This window comes from Hippocampus bargibanti, linkage group LG07 (assembly GCF_051943395.1).
Source record: "Hippocampus bargibanti isolate YZ-2025 linkage group LG07, ASM5194339v1, whole genome shotgun sequence".
Classification (NCBI taxonomy): Eukaryota; Metazoa; Chordata; class Actinopteri; order Syngnathiformes; family Syngnathidae; genus Hippocampus; species Hippocampus bargibanti.
Window position 1 is genome coordinate 25,112,700 of NC_142740.1, and position 22,094 is coordinate 25,134,793.

Consider the following 22,094-nt stretch of genomic DNA (forward strand, 5'->3'; position numbering starts at 1 on the left):
CGCATTAGTGGAAAAGTAATGAAAGGTACCTGATAGACAATTTGTAATTATTTAATAAGAATTCATGGCCAAATTCTAATTCACATTCGTCTGTGATTCAGATATTTTTAGGCTAGCAGAGAAGGCCTTGCAGGCCCTGACACCCCACCACTGATATATATCTATCCTATACAACAAATTATATGCAAATAAGTGATGTCACAGTTGCGGAAGTTGTGACACAGTTTGTCACTCTTACCACACCCCTTGATTCAAATCTTACATAAGCGTGAGCAGCCCCCCCAAAAAAACCGAAGTGTTTCAGTTTTCCTTCACAGTCGGCAGAAATCGAGTTTCATCACAATGCTTTTTATCACGATTTACCCTGCTGAATCAGAATCAGAAAACCTTTATTCGTCCCACAATGGGGAAATTTGCAGTCCACAGCAGCAATTTGAAAGGGGATCGGGTGGGGGGTGAAAGGATAGAAAACGATATTCTAAGCATAACAAAATAAAAATGTCAACTGTATACTGTGCAATTGTAAATGTGCAAAACCGTTTCATAAAAAACTACAAGAAATGAATGAATGAATTCAGTCAACTAAACTTAATATGAATTAATTGGGAGGGGGTGTGTAATGAAAGTCATTCAAGCAGGAAGCATAAAAGGTCCTTCTGCAAAAAGTCACTTTGGGCCTACAATGCGATACAACAAAATAAACAGTCACGTTCTGTGTTAAAATAAACATGGTTTCAGCTCTACTTCAGCCTTTGACGTTTTTTTTTTTTTGTCTCGTAACGTGGAGAGGAGGTGATATGAGGTGAAGAATGTGTGTCGTGAATAAGGGCGGAGTCAAAAAAGAGAACCTTGAAGATGTTTGTCACATTTTAAATTATTCCGCTAAAAGATTTGATTTCCAACCACAGGCGCCGGGTGGACATGAATGCATGTGAGTCAACACTTCCATTACTTTTCAGTCTCCAGAATATCTGTCTGTGTGTGTCTGTGTATCTTTTTATCTCTCTCTCTGGATAGCGGGATAACTGGCTAACTAGATAACTGGATAGCTGGCTAACTGGCAAGCTATCTCTCTATCTCAATCTATCTGGCTAGCTGGCTAACTGGTTAGCTAGCTAACTGGCTATCTATCTATCTATCTATCTATCTATCTATCTATCTATCTATCTATCTATCTATCTATCTATCTATCTATCTATCTATCTATCTATCTATCTATCTATCTATCTATCTATCTAGCTAGCTAGCTAGATAGCTAGCCAGCCATCTATCTATCTATCTATCTATCTATCTATCTATCTATCTATCTATCTATCTATCTATCTATCTATCTATCTATCTATCTATCTATCTATCTATCTATCTATCTATCTAGCCATCCATCTATCTATCTATCTATCTATCTAGCTAGCTCGCTATCAAGACATCCTTTTCAAAAGTGGCAAGCAAGTGCTATGTTTTTTTCTTGAGTCAGGTGGTTTTCACACATGCTCGATGCAACAACTTCCTTTTCTTGGTGACGGTGGTGAAATGAGGCTTCCTGTCACCCAACGTTAAGGTAAAGGCGGCTTCTTTCGCCGTGATAACACTCTCGCTTGAATTGAGGGCAGAGGCGAGGTTTTTGGCTTTGGGGAACAAGTCGTGGAAGCTGCGTCAACAGATAAGTCACCTACCGTAAGTGGCTTCAATATCTTTTTTTTCCTCCTGATGTTGATTTTGGAATTGGTTGTGGAACAACAGAATTTACCATCTGGGTGTTTGGTTGTCATTAGGTGTTTGGTGGCACATATGGAAGGTCATTGTGGTCTCTGGACCCTCCTGCTGTGGGCTGTCCTCATCTCTCCGGCCTTCTGTAAGTAACCATTGCTCAGGCATCAGAAATGGCTGTTGTTTTCTGTCTTTGACAGATATAAAGTAGTTTCTTCAAAATGTTGCTCTTTCGTTCAATCTTAGTTAACGGAGTCTTTTTGAAAAATGAAAATGGTTGTGAGAGCGCAGTTGATGCGCCGTTTTCGACCCGCAAACATGAACGAGTGACAGCTTTGTGTGCCCCTCAGGCTATAAAACGTGTTCAAATCAAAGGCTGCTGGTGGGAAAAAGAAGCCGTTTAGCACGACGTGTTGTTTCTGTTCTGCTTTGTGTAGTGCTGTGTGCTCACTGGTGTACGCGGGAGGTGATGGAGATATTTTAGGGGTTGTTCCTGTAAAATCTGCGGAAACTGTCGGGAGATAAATGGCATCCACGTGCACTCTGAACTTGATAACACTGGAGTAAACCTCTGTTCATCTTTCTATGAAACCTAAAAGGCTTCATAGAAAATGTCATTTAAATCAAGACTCAATGTAATCTCAATGAAACCCTTGGAATTAACTTAAAGGACAACTGACACCATTTTCTGTTTCCTAACTGACATCAGAAAAACGTTTTCTAGCATCTAAAATACCCAAAACACGCAGGCTGATATTTTTAGTCAAATGCAAAACACCAATAAAAATGACTTCAAGTGTCCCAAAACTACTTCAAAATGACCACGGAAGTGGCGAGTTTCAGAAGGTCCCGCCCCCTTGTTCGTGACGTCACGCCAGGACGTCTTTGCCTTGCTCTTGAATCAAAACAATGGCTTCAGATTCGGAGAAGATGCTTTCTTGTTACTCAGCCAGTTATGAATATGATTCAAATAGTTCTGAAGAGGAAAGCATACATGTTTGCAATCGATTAAAGAAGTCCTTCCGTCTCATTTTGAGGCATCTGGACTCCAATGTAGCGTCCTGGAAAATGCACAAGATGGCGACCAAGCTCCGTTGGAAATGGGCTGATTTGTCTGCTGGGAATTTGTGTCAACTAGTATTAAATAGTAGTCTTGGAGCAACACACAACGATTCACCATCGCGTTATTTATGTTTTTTCCTTCTAATTTCGCCATCAACACAAAGTTTTCAGACCAAACAAAGTACCCAAAATGCATTGTGAGTCGCTTTCTCGGTCAGGGGCGTTCCAGACCTGACATCACGGTAGATATCATCACCAACTCAAAAACAAGACTCCCTGAATATTCAGTGCGAGTCTTAAAACGTAAAATATGGCTATATGCGGTGGAATCTTTGTAAAATATGCTCAGTAGAAGTCATTTGAAGTGATTTTACAAATTATGGACACAACTTGTCCAGAGGCGGCGGTTGTCCTTTCAAGTGAATAAAGTCAAGTCAATGTCCAGTATTTAGAAAATTACTCGTGCTGTTTTATTGGATAGACCAATTATTTCAACAACTGAAATTAGTTGACTCCTCAAATACTGTCGAAACAAGTCCAAACTACAAAGTTGACCACTTCGACATTTGATTCTGACTCATCTTTATTTCCTGACTTGAGTAGAGCAGCGCGGGCAAAACATACAAAACGCGAAAACGCAAGCAAACGACTTGAGGAAAAAGTCGAGCAAAAGGGGAAGTGCAAAATGAAGAAGTTTTAGTTACAAATGTGAAACCAGCTGCACGCCTAAAGCAGTTAGGGGACGTAAAAAGGCTACAGTCACCTCCACATGTTTTGGATGATTGAGGGAGAAGTTGGATGAGACAAATATGGAAGAGCTGGATTATTTGTGTGCGTGTGTGTGTGTGTCTATAGTGTTGAAACGTCAGTGCATGTATCATCACCCTTCCCCCCACCTCGCCCAGGAAAACAGAGTGCACAAAACCATATCCTGACGATCATTGTCATTGTTCACCCCATGAACTTGCTTTCATTTCGATGTGCACTACCATACAATGTCTTTACTCTTGATATCTATCTATCTATCTATCTATCTATCTATCTATCTATCTATCTATCTATCTATCTATCTATCTATCTATCTATCTATCTATCTATCTATCTATCTATCTATCTATCTATCTATCTATCTATCTATCTATCTATCTATCTATCTATCTATACATACACTGTGTATGTATATATATACTGTATACACTGTGTATACAGTATTGTGTATATATAGATAGATATAAAACTCTTTTTTCTGATGAAAGAAAAGTGTCTAAGGTTTCTAACGCTGCATTGAATGTTTATGTAGTCCTAAAACTCAATATTCTGTTGGTCCTGGAATTTGAGTGACAATGACAAAAACCCTGGCACTGGAGTGGACACATTTTTGCACGTCAGGCAGTGAATGAGTTAAAACTCACATTCACATATTTGGACATATTACACGCTTCAATGAAATTGTGAAGCCGTTTTTAGAATCGTGGAAGGAAGCCTCTAGAATCATGTGGAAGACAATCAATCGCCACACTGGAAGAACCAAGACCACATTTGAACTCGGAGCTTTGACAATGAGGAATACATTCGTGAATGAGTTTATATCCACGGCCACCTGTATCTTCTCACTTTGATCACCCGGTTCCAGCTTCATGTATTGTTCACTGGTTCTGAATGAAGACTTTCAACGCATGCACTGGAACATGTTTGACAAGTGAATGTTCTCTCTTCTCCAGTTCCTATCCCGACGACCTCCGCAAGAGAAGCTACAGTCGCGAATATTTCAAATAGCAGCTCAAGGGTCTTTCCCACAAACTTCCCTTATATCTCTCATGGAGTGACTCCTGGAAATGGTGAGATTTTTACATTATTTCAAGTGAGTAATCAGTAATTATTTTGAAAAACATATTTAGGAAACCTTGAATTGATGTTCTCTTGATCTGCCCCTATTGATGTTTATTTTTTTCTGGCAAAGTATTGATTATTCTATGGAAAAATCAAATATTTCGATGAAAATTTTGCATGAAACTTGAATGCTAAGTAGTTGTTATGATTGCATTTTTTTGATCCGAACAACACTGCTTCATGTCACATAGAGGGTACAGAAAGTGATGAAGAATGAATGACTCTGTGTCTTTGTGTTGTCATGTTATTTGTTATTTAGTTTTTTTTTTAAGGAGGAGTGTTAATTTAGGAATTAACTAGCTTGCTATCTAGCTGGCTTGCTATCTAGCTAGCAATTTATTAGTTATCTATTAGCTAGCTATCTATTTGTTGTTGTTTGCTGTGTTACTTCCGGGTTGAGTGAACACTGGCGCCTGTGGCTGCCGCTGCTCACCTGCAGAAAAAATATGCTGTGACTGTAAAGTGTCCTTGAGAGTTTTGAAAGGCGCTGATAAATGAAATGTATTATTATGATTATTATAATATCATAGGAGGGAGTGATTGATCCTCAGGCTTTTTGAAATTGAGCTTGGTTAATCTTTATTTACACGTCAGCTCCAACTACAATGTGTGTCAAAATGCAGCTAGTCATTATTTTTGTAATACATTAACCTGGCATTTTTTTTTTCATAATATTACTAAAATCAAGTTATTGCAGGGATTATCGGAAAAGGGATTTGATTGGGGTTATTTTGACATTTTTAATATTTTCTTGTTCTTTCTCTCAACAACAGCCATTATACCCATTCACTGTGAGTACCACTTTACTCATTCATCAGTTTAAAAAAAAAATCAATAATGATACGGCTAACATTCACAAACATTCATCATGTTTCTTTTCCTTCAGGCTCCTACACGGTGACACCCATCAAGTATGGCTTCAGGTTCAGCATCAACAGCTCTTTCACTGGCGAGTACACAATCATTTTGACTGATGATGGGGTGCCACTGAAAAAAAACTCCAATCAGACATTCGTCGACATCTTGAAACTCAAGCCATGCAGTGCATACGAGCACCAAGTTCAATATCTCGCCGGTGGTGGCAACATTGCAACATGTAACTTCAGCAGTGATAGTCGGAAGACGTTTACGGGAGACATGAGTGAGTAAAACGGTCTGAGTTTTTGACTGAATTGCAGGGATGCATCTGCGCCATTTACGCATTTTAACAGCCACTGGCGCAACTTTGGAACTCCACTGCGCCGGCTCAAATCTATTACGATTAGCACATATTGCTACGTGAGCTGCGCCACATATGATCTACTTCTGTTAAAATAGCTAAAGAACCACATTTAGTTAAACAGCAATTGAAAACTGTTCGTTTTCCTTCAGATGTTTTAACTTTTGTCGTCTACCATCTTGTCTTACCGATATGTTGTCAGAATCACATTGCGTTTGTTTTGGTGCGTTCCGAATCGTCGTAGAGGATATCTCGGACTTTTTCGTGATCCGCCGGTAAATGACGAAAGGGCTAATCGATTTTTTTTACCCATGGTGCATTGCATTATTTACATCGAACATGGCGGATCTTGAGAACTAGTCAAACTCTAAAACACATTAAAAACAAGCGGCAAACAAACATTTTTCTTTTGTAAGAAACAATCGAATACGTCTGCGCAGGGTAGTGACAATTCATTGCAGAAAACTGTTGTTAATGATTCGAATTTAGTGGCCAATGGGAATGATTTTCGAGCTTTGATGCACATTGGAAATTTTCAAAGCAAAGAAATTTGTTTAAGTAGATACTAGTGGCAAGTGTTTTTAAACTAATTTACATAATTTATTATTTTTTTAAAATCAAAATTTCATTGAAATAAGTGGCAATTGTTTTTAAACTAATTTACATAATGTAATCTATTATTTAAAAAACAGTTTTATGTGAATAGGTGGCAACTGATTTTGAACGAACTTACATTATTTGTTATTTAAAAAAAATCGTAATTTCATGCAAATAAGTGGCAATTGTTTTCAAACTAATTTACATAATTAAAAGCTTGGCCAAAAATAGCAAGTGAATCAAACCTTTGAAGATGGAGGACACTGATTCGCTGTGGTGAAGGGAAAAGCCAAAAGGAAAATAAGAAGTAAGAAATATTGTGCTAAGTGTGTTCTCTTTGTCTTCTCTGTAATACTGTCGAATATCAAAATAGCACAGATTGATTGTGTAGTAACTAAAGAAAATTGAAATGTTTTCATTATTTTATGTATGAATACATTCTCTGACTTCAATTAAAATTTTTGATATATTAGGACAATAGATTTTACTCAAGTAATGGTTTTTCATTTGCAACGGAGTCATACCATGCTCCAATGAATGTATTTTAATTTATTTCAATCAGTTTTGTAGACAGGGGCAATCAAGTTTAATCAGGCCCCATCCATTTTAAAATTTGCCCCCCCTTTTCAGACCCAAGCGGGGCCAACTGGACCCCTTTTTTAATTTCTCAGATGCATCCCTGGAATTGTATCTTCAATTTAACTTGACAAATTTACTGTATCAGTGAAAAGACGTGAGCATTGCATGTATATTTTAGGCCAAGATGACATCACTTTTGGCAGATGCACCAGTGGTTGCCTTTCCTTCTCCACCAAATGGAATATCAGCACGTCACTGTCACTTCCAAATCATAGTCACTTGGAGCGATGTGACAATAAATTGTGCCTCAAACCAGCCTACGGTGACATTTGCTCTAATCTCACGACAACCTTCACTTGTGCAAGTCGAAATTCGTCCTTCAAGCGAACAGAGTTCATCAGTGTGGGTATGTTTAACGATACCGCCTTTGTCAAAAGATGCCGCAGCCAACTTTTTCTATATGGTTGTTTTATTCTGCAGATTTCCTCCCCGGATTTTCTAATGTAATCCCACAGAATGTGTCCTTCAGCCTTCCTGCAGAAATCACAGCAGAGTTACCGCCCCGATGTTCCAATCTTACCGTTGTTTACTCGTGTCTAGGTAAGATACCCAAGTTGTTTAATTCTTTACGTTACTGTTATGTAACAGATGTTACTGAAATGTTCCTGGTGCCGTAACACACTACAATCATTTTCATTCATTTCATTGTCTAGTTAAGCCATAACTCCATTTTTCATTTTAACCCATTTAAGCCAAGTGTGTTCATAAGAACACAGATAAATTCTTTTTTTTAAATAAAAATAAAATCAAAACAGATTATTGAATAGGTTCAAACTGAGCATATAATTAAAAATCATATAATTACAGTAAAGTCTCGTTATATCGATATCGGATATATCGATAGTCCCGGTTATATCGATACTATTTCTATGCACGCACGGAGAAAATTACATGCAAACAGGGTCGGATATATCGATAGTCCCGGTTATATCGATATTTTTTCGGACTCCCTTGAATATCGATATAACGAGACTTTACTGTATATAATAATAAAGGACAACCGACACCATTTTTTTGTTTCCTAACTGACATCAGAAAAATGTTTTATAGCATCTAAAATACGCAAAAACACGCAGGCTGATATTTTTAGTCAAATGAAAAACACCAATAAAAATGACTGAAAGTGTCCAAAAACTACTTCAAAATGACCTCGGAGATCAGAGTTTCCCACCCCCTTGTTCGTGACGTCACGCCAAGACGTCTTTGCTTGCTCGAGAATCAAAACAATGGCTTCAGATTCGGAGAAGATGCTTTCTTGTTACTCATCCAGTTATGAATATGATTCAAATAGTTCTGAAGAGGAAAGCATAAATATTTGCAATCGATTAAAGAAGTCCTTCCGCATCAATTCGAGCCTTCAGGACTCCAATGTAGCGTCCCAGAAAATGCACAAGATGGCGCCCAAGCTCCGTTGGAAATGGGCAGATTTGTCTGCTGGGAATTTGTGTCAACTAGTATCAAATAGTAGTCTTGGTGCAACACACAATTCATGTGTTTTCCTTCCAATTTCGCCATCAACACAATGTTTTCAGACCAAACAAAGTACCCAAAATGCATTGTGTGTCGCCTTCTCGGTCAGGGGCGTTCCTGACGTGACGTGATGTCAGGAATCGTCACCAACTCGAAAACAAGACTATCTGAATATTCAGCGCGAGTCTTAAAACGTAAAATATAGCTATATGCCGTGGAATATTTGTAAAATAAGCTCAGTAGAACGATGAGAAGGTTTCTTCAGCCGTCATCTGTACAAAAGTTTGTACAGATGACGGCTGAAGAAACCTTCTCATCGATGGACCACTCCTGTACGACTGAGAGCTTACACAGAAGCTCAGTAGAAGTCATTTCAAGTGATTTTACAAATTATAGACACAACTTGTCTGGAGGCATCGGTTGTCCTTTAAGCGTACCGTACACAATGCAAGACACTGAAATAGCAGTTGGCAAACGTTTTTCAAGAATATGAAAAAACATGTACTCGGTAAGTCAAGTCAAAATGTGTTGTGCATGAAAATCAAATAATGAAATCAAACGAATACAAAAAAAATAGAATTCAAAATTAAAACAGGCCGCTGGCTCCAGTCGCTTCAATGATCGCTTCCATGTTGTAGAAAATAAGTACCTGGTGTGAGATGTTTGTGAGAGTTTTGATGTGTTTTCAGATGGTCAAATCCCCAAAAACGTGTCTGATTTGGAACCCTTCACAGACTACCTCTGTACTGGTCAGATTTTGGAGTTTGATGTCATCATAGCAAACCTGCCACCACTTTCCGTCAGGATTGACTGCGGTGTGTTGAAATCGGCCACAGTGAACTCAACACAACTTGTATGTTGAAAACGTTACCTGCGCATATGCCGAACGGGGTTGAAGGTGGCTACTTGTGCATCCACAGATCTTGAAATCCACACCGTAGCGACCAGCAATACTGATACATCTGTCGTAATGGGATGGGTGGCAACGAGTGAGAATTGTACAGATGTCATACACAGACTAAATCAGCTAACATATGAATGCATGTGCGTGCCTCAAACGGAAAACTGGAACACAAAATTTGGTAAGTAAGTGAGATGGCCTCTGGTGTTCAGAAGAGAAATATGCCCTTCACTTGATGACAAACATAAACTCTCTGAAATTAAATTCTGTCATTTTTTTCTCCTAGGCATGGCAAGGAAACAAAATCAGACGCATGTTGGTTGTATCGTTGATGGCTTGGATCCATACACCAATTATACATGTAAAATCCAACCCGTGTATAGGAATGAGTATGTTGGACATGCAACGACACATAACTTCACAACTGCCATTGGGGGTAATAATTCATTGCTCTTTGCTAACCAATAATTGTGTCCATTTTTTCTCATTTCTTTGGTGGATAAAGATCATCACATGATCTATGGCAGGGAGTGTCAAACTCATTTTTTTGCCACGGCCCACGTTGTGGTTACAATTTCCTTTCGAGGGCCGTTCTGAATTTCAATAAACCATTATAATATTTCAACTCCTCCATCTCTTACATACAGAGCGCACAACAAATTAATGAATAACTAGTTTTCAAATCTGAAGGCAAGAATAATGACTGTTATTGTGGTTTACATACGACAATTTGAAATGTTGGTTCAGACTTTAGCAAGCATCATGGCATTCGACATGCGAGATTTGCTTTCACACGCCGAATAAAATGATGTGGCGGGCCAGATTTAGCCCCCGGGCCTTGACTTTGACACCTGTGGTCTGTGGTCACATTCCATGAAGACCTTTTACTTGTAATAGTCGTGAGTGTTACCGGTAATAGGATCTCATCTGCTCAGGGGTTAAAAAAATCAAGATGTGTCCCAACAACAAACCTTTTTGAATGATTGTACATCAGTGTTTGCCGAAATCTACACCTTAACTCATTCACTGCCAGACGATGTGAAAAAATGTGTCCACTCCAGTGCCCGGTTTTTGTCATTGTCACTCAAATTACAGGACACCCAGAATATTGAATTTTAGGAATACATAAACATTCATAAACATTCAATGTGTCCTCAGAAATTAATTCCTAAATTCTTTTAGTCTGGAGTTATATGAGCTTGAAATGAGGGTGATTGTCCCAAATAAAATGCAATACATACATATATTGGTTTATATAGCGCTTTAACAACAGCTGGCCAGCGCTTTATCGGCACCCCAGCAAGAAAAACCAAAACGCAAATAAATTTGGGAATAGCGCTCCACGTCATAGCTTCATTTCCCGAATGAATTCAGACACTTGAAAAAGATTTAAGCATTTAAAGGACAACCGACATCACTTTTTTGTTTCCTAACTGACATCAGAGAAACGTTTTATAGCATCTAAAATTGCCAAAATACGCAGTATGATATTTTTAGTCAAATGCAAAACACCAATAAAAATGACTTAAAGTGTCCCAAATCTGCAAAAAAAAAAGAACCCGGAAGTGACCAGTTTCAGAAGGTCCCGTCCCCTTGTTCGTGGCGTCACCCCAATACGTCTTGCCTTGTTGGAGAATCAAAACAATGGCTTCAGATTCGGAGAATATGCTTTCTTGTTACTCATCCAGTTATGAATATGATTCAAATACTTCTGAAGAGGAAAGCATACATGTTTGCAATCGATTAAAGAATTTATTCCGTGCCATTTTGAGGCAATAGGGGGGGAAAATGTAGCACTAAAAAGAGGCAGAAAATGGCGACAAAGCTCCGTGGAAGGAATTAATCAGTCCGTTTCCACAGGCTGATTAATTCCTTACACGGAGCTTTGTCGCCCTCTTCTGCCTCTTTTTGGTGCAACACGAAGTTTTCAGACCAAACAAGTACAGCAAAATGCATTGACGTGATGGAAGGACTGCGACAATGTATCCTTTTTTCAGTCAGGGGCGTTCCTTCAGTGACGTAGGATGAGGACTCGTCACCAACTCAGAAACAAGACTTCCGGAATATTCAGCGCGAGTCTTAAAACGTAAAATATAGCTATATGCGGTGGAATCTTTGTAAAATACACTCAGAAGTCATTTGAAATTATGGACACAACTTGTCTGGAGACGTCGGTTGTCCTTTAAGTGACAAAACAGCCGGTGCACACTACGCCATGCCGACAGAAAAAGACCCAGGTGAGAAAAAAAACAGGAGTTAAAAATGGTAAATTTCATGACCACATTTATTTTGTGAATATCTTCAAATTGATCAGGAAGACAGAGAACAGCTAAACAAGCATAAACACAACAGAAACAACAAAAACACTAATTTATTCTGTGTATTTGTGTTTTGCGGGCAGTGTTGGGAGTTGCATAACAAAGCTAGCGATACTATATATAATGCAGCATATCCAATGAATCTTTAGTTGGTGTGCTAGAAACACATTTCATGAGAGTAGGCGCCTGTACGCGTTAACATCCTCCTGCACTGAGACCAAGTAAATAACCACAAATTTCCGACCAGTGTCATCGTCATGCCCTGGTGTCGCGCACATGCCCTAGTCACAGGCACAAAGGTCATAAAAATGTTCAGTCATCTGAACTGTTGTCACCCTGCAGTCGGTAGTTAGTGAGTGGTGGATGAGATGACAGTTTAAAATAGATTAGATCAAAATCGTCGACTTTTAAGCAGTTGAAGTTGTCCAAATCATAGCTGTCTAAACCACAGGTGTCAAAGTCAAAGTCCGGGGGCCAAATCCGGCCTGCCACATTATTTTTTTCGGCCCGCAAAAGCAAATCAAACTTGTGAAATTCCATGATGCTTGCTAAAATCCTAACCAAAATGTTATATTTTTGGATGTAAACCACAATAACAGTCATTATTCTTGACTTCAGATTTGAAAACTAGTTATTCATTAATTTGGTGTGTGCTCGATCTGTAATATGTGGAGGGGATTAAACATTCTAATGGGTTCTCCAAATTCATAACGGCCCTCGAGAGGAAACCATAACTACAATGTGGCCCACGGCAAAAAATGACTTTGACAACCCTGGTCAAAACTATTTCAATAAATAAATACATAAATAAAATGTGATAAATGGTCATCCTGAACATATTTCTCTTTTGCCCTTCACAGTTCCAGAAGGCATCACCGACCTGCACGTAGTTGTTGTAAACAACAATATAATTGAAGTAAAGTGTGTCCATTCAAATAAGTTTAATGGACCCAAGAAGAAACTCAACGCAATACTTTATCAGGATAGTACGGTTGTGCAAAGAAAAAATAAACCCGACTGCAAATTCCTCTTCCAAGATCTGAGCTACTCTACAACCTATCGCGTGGAGGTGTGTGCATTCAATGTGTTTTGTAATATGGCTTTTACTTTCCCTCTTACATTTTGCTTACAAAACAAAATTGCTGCCAAAATAATGTTCTGCTGTTTCAGATATTTGCATCCAACCGGGACTTCTTCAGTTCAATCTGGGCAGAAACTGTCACCACTCATTGTAGGTCATTTTGTGTGTGTGCGTGCGTGTGTGTGTGCGCGCGTGTGTGCATACATTTTGCATGTGAACAACATGGTGCCTATATGGTGCCTACATGGTGCCTATATGGTGCCTACATGGTGCCTATATATATATATATATATAGGCACCATGTTGTTCACATGCAAAATGTATGCACACACGCGCGCACACACACATATATATATATAAACACAGACGCTCCACCACTTACGAACATTAGAGTTACAAACAATGGTACCTTCAAACATTTTTGTAGTAACATATATAGTATGTTGTACATGTACATATCTTCATCGAGCATATATTTTATTAAATAAAGTCAGTAAATAAGTCAGTAAAGTCTCGTTATATCGATATTCAAGGGAGTCCAGAAAATATCGATATAACCGGGACTATCGATATATCCGACCCTGTTTGCATGTAATTTTCTCCGTGCGTGCATAGAAATAGTATCGATATAACCGGGACTATCGATATATCCGATATCGATATAACGGGACTTTACTATATATATATATATATATAAACACAGACGCTCCCCTACTTATGAACATTAGAGTTACAAACAATGGTACCTTCAAACATTTTTGTAGTAACATATATAGTATGTTGTACATGTACATATCTTCATCGAGCATATATTTTATTAAATACAGTAAAGTCTCGTTATATCGATATTCAAGGGAGTCCGAAAAAATATCGATATAACCGGGACTATCGATATATCCGACCCTGTTTGCATGTAATTTTCTCCGTGCGTGCATAGAAATAGTATCGATATAACCGGGACTATCGATATATCCGATATCGATATAACGAGACTTTACTGTATTTATTTTTCAGTACAAACTTATACAAGCCTTAAACATACTTATATAAACCTTAAACATCCTTATATAAACCTTAAACATGCTTATATAAGTCTTAAACATGCTTATATAAGCTTTAAAGATACATTACATAAAAAATATAGCACTGAAGCAACTTACGAAAGAATTCACCATATGAACAACCATTTGGAACGTATCTCATTCGTAAGTTGGGGAGCGTCTGTACATTCAAACACATGCACGCACACACACACACGCGCTTAGTAAAAGAAAGAGCTGATTTACTGTTGTCCCGTCCTTCGTTTGACAGACAATGACAAAGCCCTGACAGGGTTTCTTGTCTTCCTCATAATATTCACTTCTGTGGCGCTCCTTGTGGTCATCTATAAAATCTATTTAGTGAAACGCCAACGATTCCGGTAAGCACATTTTAAGACATTATAATGTCTTCAACATATTGCTCTCGTGTGTTGAATTATTTGACTTCTCAATGCCCAGTATTTACAGAGACGATGTAAACAAATAAGAAGTTGCTGTTGAGGAAGAAACTGTGTAACTGTGGTCATGTGATCTTGGTGTTTGCAGAGACATGAGTGAAAATATGCTTCTCATCCCCAATGCAAGTGAGTAGAAATGTGTATTTTAATGTACACCTGGTCGTGAGGTGGTGAGGCGGCAACCTCACAGTGCCGACAGAGGTCATTGGTTCAATCCCAATATGAATATGATATTAATATTTTATGATTCCAGCAGTAAAATTCTAAAAGTGAAATTTATATTCCAATTTATATGATGGATTTCTTCAACATATACAGGAGCTACAACATACAACCCAGAAGGTGCATAAAACACCTACTGAATAGTTTTCAAAGCAGTTTTGGTTAACTGTTATAATAATAATTATTTTTATAATTCATTATTTCATTTATAAGCGCCTTTCAAAACTCTCAAGGCCACTTTACAGTCACAGGATCAGTTTTTCTGTGGGTAAGCAGCGGCAGTCGCATGCGCCAGCACTTACTCAACCCGGAAGTAACTCAAATAGATAGAAAGCTAGCTAGATAGCTAATAGATAGCCAATAGATAGCTAATAAATAGCCAGCCAGCTAGCCAGCTAGATAGCTATAAAAGTAATAGATAGCCAGCGAGATAGCTAGCTAGCCGGCCAGATAGCTAATAGATAGCAAAAAGATGCTTAGTAATAATAATAATATTAATAATAATAAGAATAATACATTTCATTTACTGTAAAGTGGCCTTGAGAGTTTTGAAAGGCCTTTCAAAACTCTCAAGGCCACTTTACAGTCACAGGATCAGTTTTTCTGTGGGTAAGCAGCGGCAGCCACACACGTAGCCACACGCGTAGCCACACTCAACCCGGAAGTAACTCAAATAGATAAAAAGTTAGCTAGCCAACAGATAGCTAATAGAAAGACAGCTAGCTAGGTAGCTATATAACTAATAGATAGCCAGCTAGATAGCAAGCTTTCCAGTACTGACTCTCAAATAAGGAAGATGAAAGGAAAGAAAGAAGTAGAAAAACAACATACGAGAGCTGCTGGCAAACACTGTCGCCGCGCTATCTTGAAGTCAAAAGAAAAAATATATATATGTGTATAAAATATATAATAAAGTATAACTTTCATGTTTTGACGTGGTTTGTTCTTGCGCAGCTTCTGTAGAGCCAATTGAAGCCAATATCTTGCTGGAAGCCTACAAACGGAAACTGGCTGATGAGGGACGCCTTTTTCTGGATGAGTTTCAGGTTACATTCTTTTATATTTTGAGCTAATCTTTTGGTGCGTTGATGGTATTCGAAGGCGTAGCAATTGATGAAAATAAATATTTGTTTTCAGAGCATCCCCAAAATATTCACCCGTTACACAATGAGAGAGGCCAAGAAAAACTGCAACTTCCCCAAGAACCGTTATGTCGACATCCTACCATGTATGTCTTTGCTTGGTACACGACAGCCAAAAATGCAACTACAGTACGCAACACTTGTCTCCGACGTAGTCAAAACATTTTCTTATCCGAACAGACGATTACAACCGAGTCCAGCTGAGCACAGGAAACGGAGCGGCGGGATGCGACTATATCAACGCCAGCTTCATTGATGTATGGAAAGTACAGTGTACATACAGCAGGGGGGCTCACACTTTTTTCAGCATAGGAGCTACTTTTGAAATGACCAAGTCAAAATGATCTACCTATTATATTTAGTGAGAAATATCATGAGGATTCTTGCATCTTATGTTGACGTATAATAATAATAATCCATTTAATTTCTAAGCGCCTTTCAAAACTCTCAAAGTCACTTTACAATCATAGGATCAGATTGTCTGCAGGTGAGCAGCGGCAGCGTTCACTCACTCACCAGAAGTAACTCAAATAGATAGAAAGCTAGCTAATATTTAGCCAATAGCTAGACAGGCAGATAGCCAGGCAGACAGACAGCTAATAGCCAGCTAGATAGTCAATATATAGCCAGCCAGACAGACAGCAAACAGATAGCTAGCTAGGTAGCTAGCTACATACCAAATAGCTAGCATATTAGTTTATATAGCGCTTCAACAACAGCTGAAGCTGTAACAAAGCGCCAACATAGACAAAACGGGAAATGTGGAAAAAAACATGACCAGAGGCCACGGCCAGCGCTCCACCGGCAACCACGCATGAAAAAAACCAAATCAGAAAAATTCAGGTATAACCGCAGATGTTGCACAACATAACATACATATTACGTTTCGGAGATCATAAATCGGGGGATTTTCGTACTCGCGACTCTGTGGTACGTGTTAAAATAATGTGAGCGTTACAAAAGTCTACAATAGAAGTAAATCAAACAAAAATGATTTCATTGTTTATTTATACATTTAATTAGTACAAAAATGTATTTTGTTTTTTACATTTTATTTTGTTTCAACTTACAAATTATTGCAAGTATTGTGGTCAAAATCGGGAGTCTCCCAACCAAATCATGAGACTTAAAGGACAACCACACAAGTTGCGTCCATAATTTGTAAAATCACTTCAAATGACTTCTACTGAGCGTATTTTACAAAGATTCCATGGCATATAGCTGTAGTATTTTAAGTTTTAAGACTTGCACTGAATATTCAGGAAGTCTCGTTTTTGAATTGGTGATGATATGTACCGTGACGTCACGTCTGGAACGCCCCTGACCGAGAAAGCGACACACAATGCATTTTGTGTACTTTATTTGGTCTGAAAACTTCGTGTTGATGGCGAAATTAGAAGGAAAAAACATAAATAACGCGATGGTGAATCGTTGTGTGTTGCACCAAGACAACTATTTGATACTGGTTGACACAAATTCTCAGCAGACAAATCAGCCCATTTCCAACGGAGCTTGGGCGCCATCTTGTTCATTTTCCGGGACACTACATTGGATTCCTGACGGCTCAATTGATAAGGGAGTACTTCTTTAATCGATTGCAAACATTTATGCTTTCCTCTTCAGAACTATTTGAATCATATTCATCACTAGATGAGTAACAAGAAAGCATCTTCTCCGAATCTGAAGCTGATTTGATTCTAGAGCAAGGCAAGACGTCCTGGCGCGACGTCACGAACAAGGGGGCGGGACCTTCTGAAACTGAAACTCTGAGGTCATTTTGAAGTAGTTTTGTGACACTTTAAGTCGTTTTTAATTTGTGTTTTGCATTTGACTAAAAATATCAACCTGCGTGTTTGGGGTATTTTGGATGCTATAAAACGTTTTTCTGATGTCAGTTAGGAAACAAAAAAATGGTGTCGGTGTGTACCTAATAATGAAATATCATCTGATTGGTTGTCCGGTCTATCAATCAAGTGAAAGGATTGCTGATAGGCTGACATCTATTTTTTTGTGAAACCACTCAACTTTATTAGTACAGCGTCATTTCATTGCATTGTCACATCGCCTTGTCGTGCAATCTCCCAATAGTATCTTGAGGATTGATTGGCCGATTGCGATCGACGAAAGGAGCACCCCTGCTGTACAGTATACCGGACATGCTACTTGTACTAAATTTGAACAGGCTACTGCGGTTGGTTTTTTGTATTTTGGAAGTAGGTGGGTTCAACTTGTTGTTTGCTTATTTTGTGCAGGGCTACAAGGAATCCAAGAAGTACATTGCAGCTCAAGGTACCTCAATTCTCTGTCATGCTTTCACTTTATTATCCAACATGTATTACTGTATTTATTCGAGTATAACACGCACATGTGTATAACGCGCACCCCTAATTTTCAATTAAAAATTGGTATAACATTTTGGTTCACTTTTTCTCGGCTCAGACTAACGGGTAACAGTATATCAATTAAAATATGAAGAACACTGAATCGAAACTCTGGATGTTGGTAAATGTGCAAAACAGCAATGCTTAACTCACGTTTCAGTGTGGGCAAGGAAAAGAAATGAAGCGTAGCTAAAGAAATGTTAATCAACAATTAAAAAAAAAGGAATGTGTGTGATCCGGGTCTTTCCGAGAATCGAAACTAAAGGGCACCTTAACAACAGCTGAATAACCATTGAAATGATGCCTCCTCCTGGAAGGGATAAAGCATTAAATCAGTGTTTGAAATAACGTCTGTCCGGATGCCCGAGGCGTGTAACTTTTACGCCAGGCGTACAACTTCCAGAACCTCTCTGCCCGGGTGGCCGACAACTTTTTCCAGGAAAAAAAAAAAAAAAGATTTTTTTTTTCAAATCGTTTGGCAATTTTTAATTTCGGTTCGTTTGGCAATTGACATACTCGGCAGCCAATCAGAAGCTTGCATCGAATAACTTCGCGCCCGGACTTTCCCAAGCGTTATCAGGTTGTGCATTTGCATATCATTTTCAAAAGTAGACGCACAGAGAACATAAGAAAAATGGGTAAGTGGTTAGGAATCAAGCCAAAACGTCAGCCCCAGAAGAGAGACTCAAAAGAAGCTAACAAATTTTACGACGCTACAAAACGTAAACATACATTGAGAGTGTCGTGGAAAGAGGAGTTTACGTGGCTTGCAGCAGACGACGCAACGCAAATATTGCACTGTGCAACCTGCCGGGAAGTGTATGGACAAACGACAACTGGAGCAAAATCATCAGCAAAGGATATTTACGACAAATTAAGCAACTGAGCATTTGTGGTAGTTACATCAATTAGTTAATTTTAAAGTGTTGTTCTGTTATATATTCTGATTATCAATCCTTAATACTTTGCAACAATGTTTTTTTTTTTGCGATTAGTCGTCTTATTGTGTTTCAAGTTGTGAAAAATCGGGCAGGCAACTTTTCAGAGTTGTCTGCCCTGGTTTCCTGTAACATTTTGTCATGAGTTTCAGACACCGATTAACTATATGTGAGATTTTTTTCCCAGGCCTCGTTTATAACGCGCACCCAAACTTTTGATTTCCTTTTTAGGGGGAAAATTTTGCGCGTTATACTCGAATAAATACGGTCATCAAATGTTCAGAGAGTTGCTTGTTCTGTAGCCACAAGTGGACACAAGCCAGTGCCTTATTGTGCCGGTCCCAAGCCCGGATAAGTACAGAGGGTTGTGTCAGGAAGGGCATCCGACGTAAAACCTTGGCCAAATCAAACATGCAAATCAAATCTCTGAAGATGGAGGACACTGATTGACGACCCCTTGAAGGGAAAAGCCGAAAGGAAAAGAAGAAGATACTCGAATAAATACGGTTGTTCAAGTGTGGCCGTGCATGTGAACACGTGTATGTTTTACAGGCCCAAAGGAAGAAACTGTGCGTGACTTCTGGAGGATGATCTGGGAGCAGCGTTCTTCTATCATTGTCATGGTGACGCGTTGCGAAGAGGGAAACAAGGTCAGAATAAAATACAACCTTAAAAGTCAAGCTTTGTCAATTTTGGATTGCGAATCGATGGTCACTGGTGAGTTCGCACGTCACACCCTCGCGGAAGTGGAAAAACATTGCCAGAGGTCTGACCAGTGCTTTATCGGTACGATGTATTTGTAACTGTATTCATGTTTTTATTGCAGAACAAGTGTGTGCAGTACTGGCCTTCTTCTGACCTGGAGATGGAGACATATGAGGAGTTTGGCGTCAAGCTCAACGCAGAGGATCACTTCTCCGATTATTTCATCCGCCGTCTTAAACTGACCAATGTAAGTCCGCTGCTGTGAAAAAGATCTGTTATCACTGCAGTGCGCTGCCAATGCGTTGTGCATAGCATGTCATTTCCTGTTCCCAGAGGAAAGAAAACGCTGAGAGAGAGGTGACCCACATCCAATTCATTAGCTGGCCGGACCACGGCGTCCCCGAGGAGCCGCAGCTCCTCCTGAAACTCCGCCGCCGCGTCAACTCCTTTAAAAATGTTTTCAGCGGGCCCATCGTCGTCCATTGCAGGTACGTCCAATTCTGTAGAGTTGTTTAACATTGACATCTTAATTATCACAAATTGGATTGGTTTTCTCATCTGAATCAATACAAGGAGACAATCCATTGGTATGACTTTGTTTTTCTTGACTTTTTAGCCAAATCGTAGCTTACAAATTTGACTGTTTTTTTAGTCTTAACTCATTCACTGCCAGACATGTGCAAAAATGTGTCCACTCCAGTGCCAGGGTTTTTGTCATTGTCACTCGAATTCCACGACCCACAGATATAGTTTTAGGACTATATATGTGGGACTATTTAGGACTATTCAGTGCAGCGTAAAGAACCTAGGACTCTCTTCTTTCATCTGGAAAAAATAGTTTATTCCTAAATTATATGGGTATGGAGTTATATGAGCTTGAAATGAGGGCACCTGTCCAAAATACAATGCAATACATACACATTGTTTTATATCAGAATCAGAATCATCTTTATTGCCAAGTATGTAGAACACACAAGGAATTTGTTTCCGGTAGAAATATCGCGCTTTAATGACAGCTGAAGCTGGAACAAAGCAGGGAAAAAAGGAAATGCTTCCCCCGTGTGGATTTTCACAATTTAATTGGAAATCCCGTTTGTCATTCAACTACATCCGCCTATTGATTGCGACTGAACTCATCTTGAATTGATTTTGCACGATAAACAGGAACACATTTGTCCTTTTTTAGCGCTGGAGTGGGCAGGACAGGAACCTACATCGCCATTGACGCCATGATGGAGTGTCTGGAGGCCGAGAGCAAAGTGGACATCCATGGATATGTTTTCAAACTCCGCAAACAAAGATGTTTCATGGTTCAAGTGGAGGTAAACAAAGTGTCTTATATTTGAAAAACTTTTTTCATTCATTAATTTTTGCGCCTTATAGTCCGGTGCGCCATATACAGTAAAGTCTCGTTATATCGATATCGGTTATATCGATAGTACTGCTTATTACGATACTATTTCTATGAACTCAAGGAGAAAATTACATGCCCGCAGGATCGGATATATCGATAGTCCGGTTATATCGATATTTTTTCCGACTTCCGAGAATATCGATATAACGAGACTTTACTGTATATGTAAAAAAAATTGAAAATACACCTTTCTTTGAGAGAACGACTTTTACTCCAGTCAGCTTTATACACTGGAAAATACAGTAATCCCAGATTTAGCCATAAACAGCAATACTATCAAAATGATATATGTAATTCGCAATTCGAACATTTTTAAACATCTCTTTCGCATAGTTTGTTTAAAAATGTTCATATAGCGAATTACCCCAACAGTATTATATACAGAAATTCCAGACACAGCAAGCAAACATAAAACAAACTAAGGAAAGTCCAGCAGGTATTTGAAATGTAACTGCTACCTACTTTTTACCAACCTGTACTTCATGAGAGGCTTAGTGACCCTTGACATTGACCGCTGCCAAAATGAAAATGAAAACCATTTTTTCATGTTAACTCATTCACTGCCAGACATGTGCAAAAATGTGTCCACTCCAGTGCCAGGGTTTTTGTCATTGTCACTCAAATTCCAGGACCCACAGAAATGTTAGTATTAGGACCACATAAACATTCAATGAAGCGCAAGAAACCATAGACTCTCTTCTGTCATCAGAAAAAAAATAGTTAATTCCTAAATGATATGAGTCTGGAGTTATATGAGCTTGAAATGAGGCCGGCTGTCCAAAATACAATGCAATACATACATATTGGTTTATATAGGGCTAGCGTAAGAAACCTTAGACTCTCTTCGTTTTCAGAAAAAAAAGAGTTAATTCTTAAATTTTATGAGTCTGGAGTTATATAAGCTTGAAAT

General features: G+C 38.8%; 1 protein-coding gene across 2 annotated transcripts in view; it reads left to right on the forward strand.

The window, feature by feature from the left end:
* The first annotated feature begins 816 nt into the window (after positions 1–816).
* ptprc (protein tyrosine phosphatase receptor type C) overlaps positions 817–22,094 on the forward strand; it is a 28,038-nt gene continuing 6,760 nt past the window's right edge. The window contains exons 1-23 of one of the 2 annotated variants that reach the window (XM_089000712.1): positions 817–931; positions 1,475–1,674; positions 1,773–1,852; positions 4,491–4,607; positions 5,433–5,450; positions 5,546–5,800; positions 7,233–7,460; positions 7,535–7,654; positions 9,274–9,399; positions 9,505–9,666; positions 9,772–9,921; positions 12,664–12,872; positions 12,974–13,034; positions 14,196–14,304; positions 14,471–14,508; positions 15,559–15,650; positions 15,742–15,832; positions 15,927–16,003; positions 17,999–18,035; positions 19,618–19,715; positions 19,892–20,017; positions 20,104–20,258; positions 20,957–21,092. In XM_089000712.1, coding sequence (XP_088856838.1) covers positions 1,789–1,852; positions 4,491–4,607; positions 5,433–5,450; positions 5,546–5,800; positions 7,233–7,460; positions 7,535–7,654; positions 9,274–9,399; positions 9,505–9,666; positions 9,772–9,921; positions 12,664–12,872; positions 12,974–13,034; positions 14,196–14,304; positions 14,471–14,508; positions 15,559–15,650; positions 15,742–15,832; positions 15,927–16,003; positions 17,999–18,035; positions 19,618–19,715; positions 19,892–20,017; positions 20,104–20,258; positions 20,957–21,092 — 2,469 coding nt within the window. In that variant the 5' untranslated portion in view covers positions 817–931; positions 1,475–1,674; positions 1,773–1,788. The remainder of the gene's footprint in view (positions 932–1,474; positions 1,675–1,772; positions 1,853–4,490; positions 4,608–5,432; positions 5,451–5,545; positions 5,801–7,232; positions 7,461–7,534; positions 7,655–9,273; positions 9,400–9,504; positions 9,667–9,771; positions 9,922–12,663; positions 12,873–12,973; positions 13,035–14,195; positions 14,305–14,470; positions 14,509–15,558; positions 15,651–15,741; positions 15,833–15,926; positions 16,004–17,998; positions 18,036–19,617; positions 19,716–19,891; positions 20,018–20,103; positions 20,259–20,956; positions 21,093–22,094) is intronic. The other variant, XM_089000711.1, reaches the window with a different exon arrangement.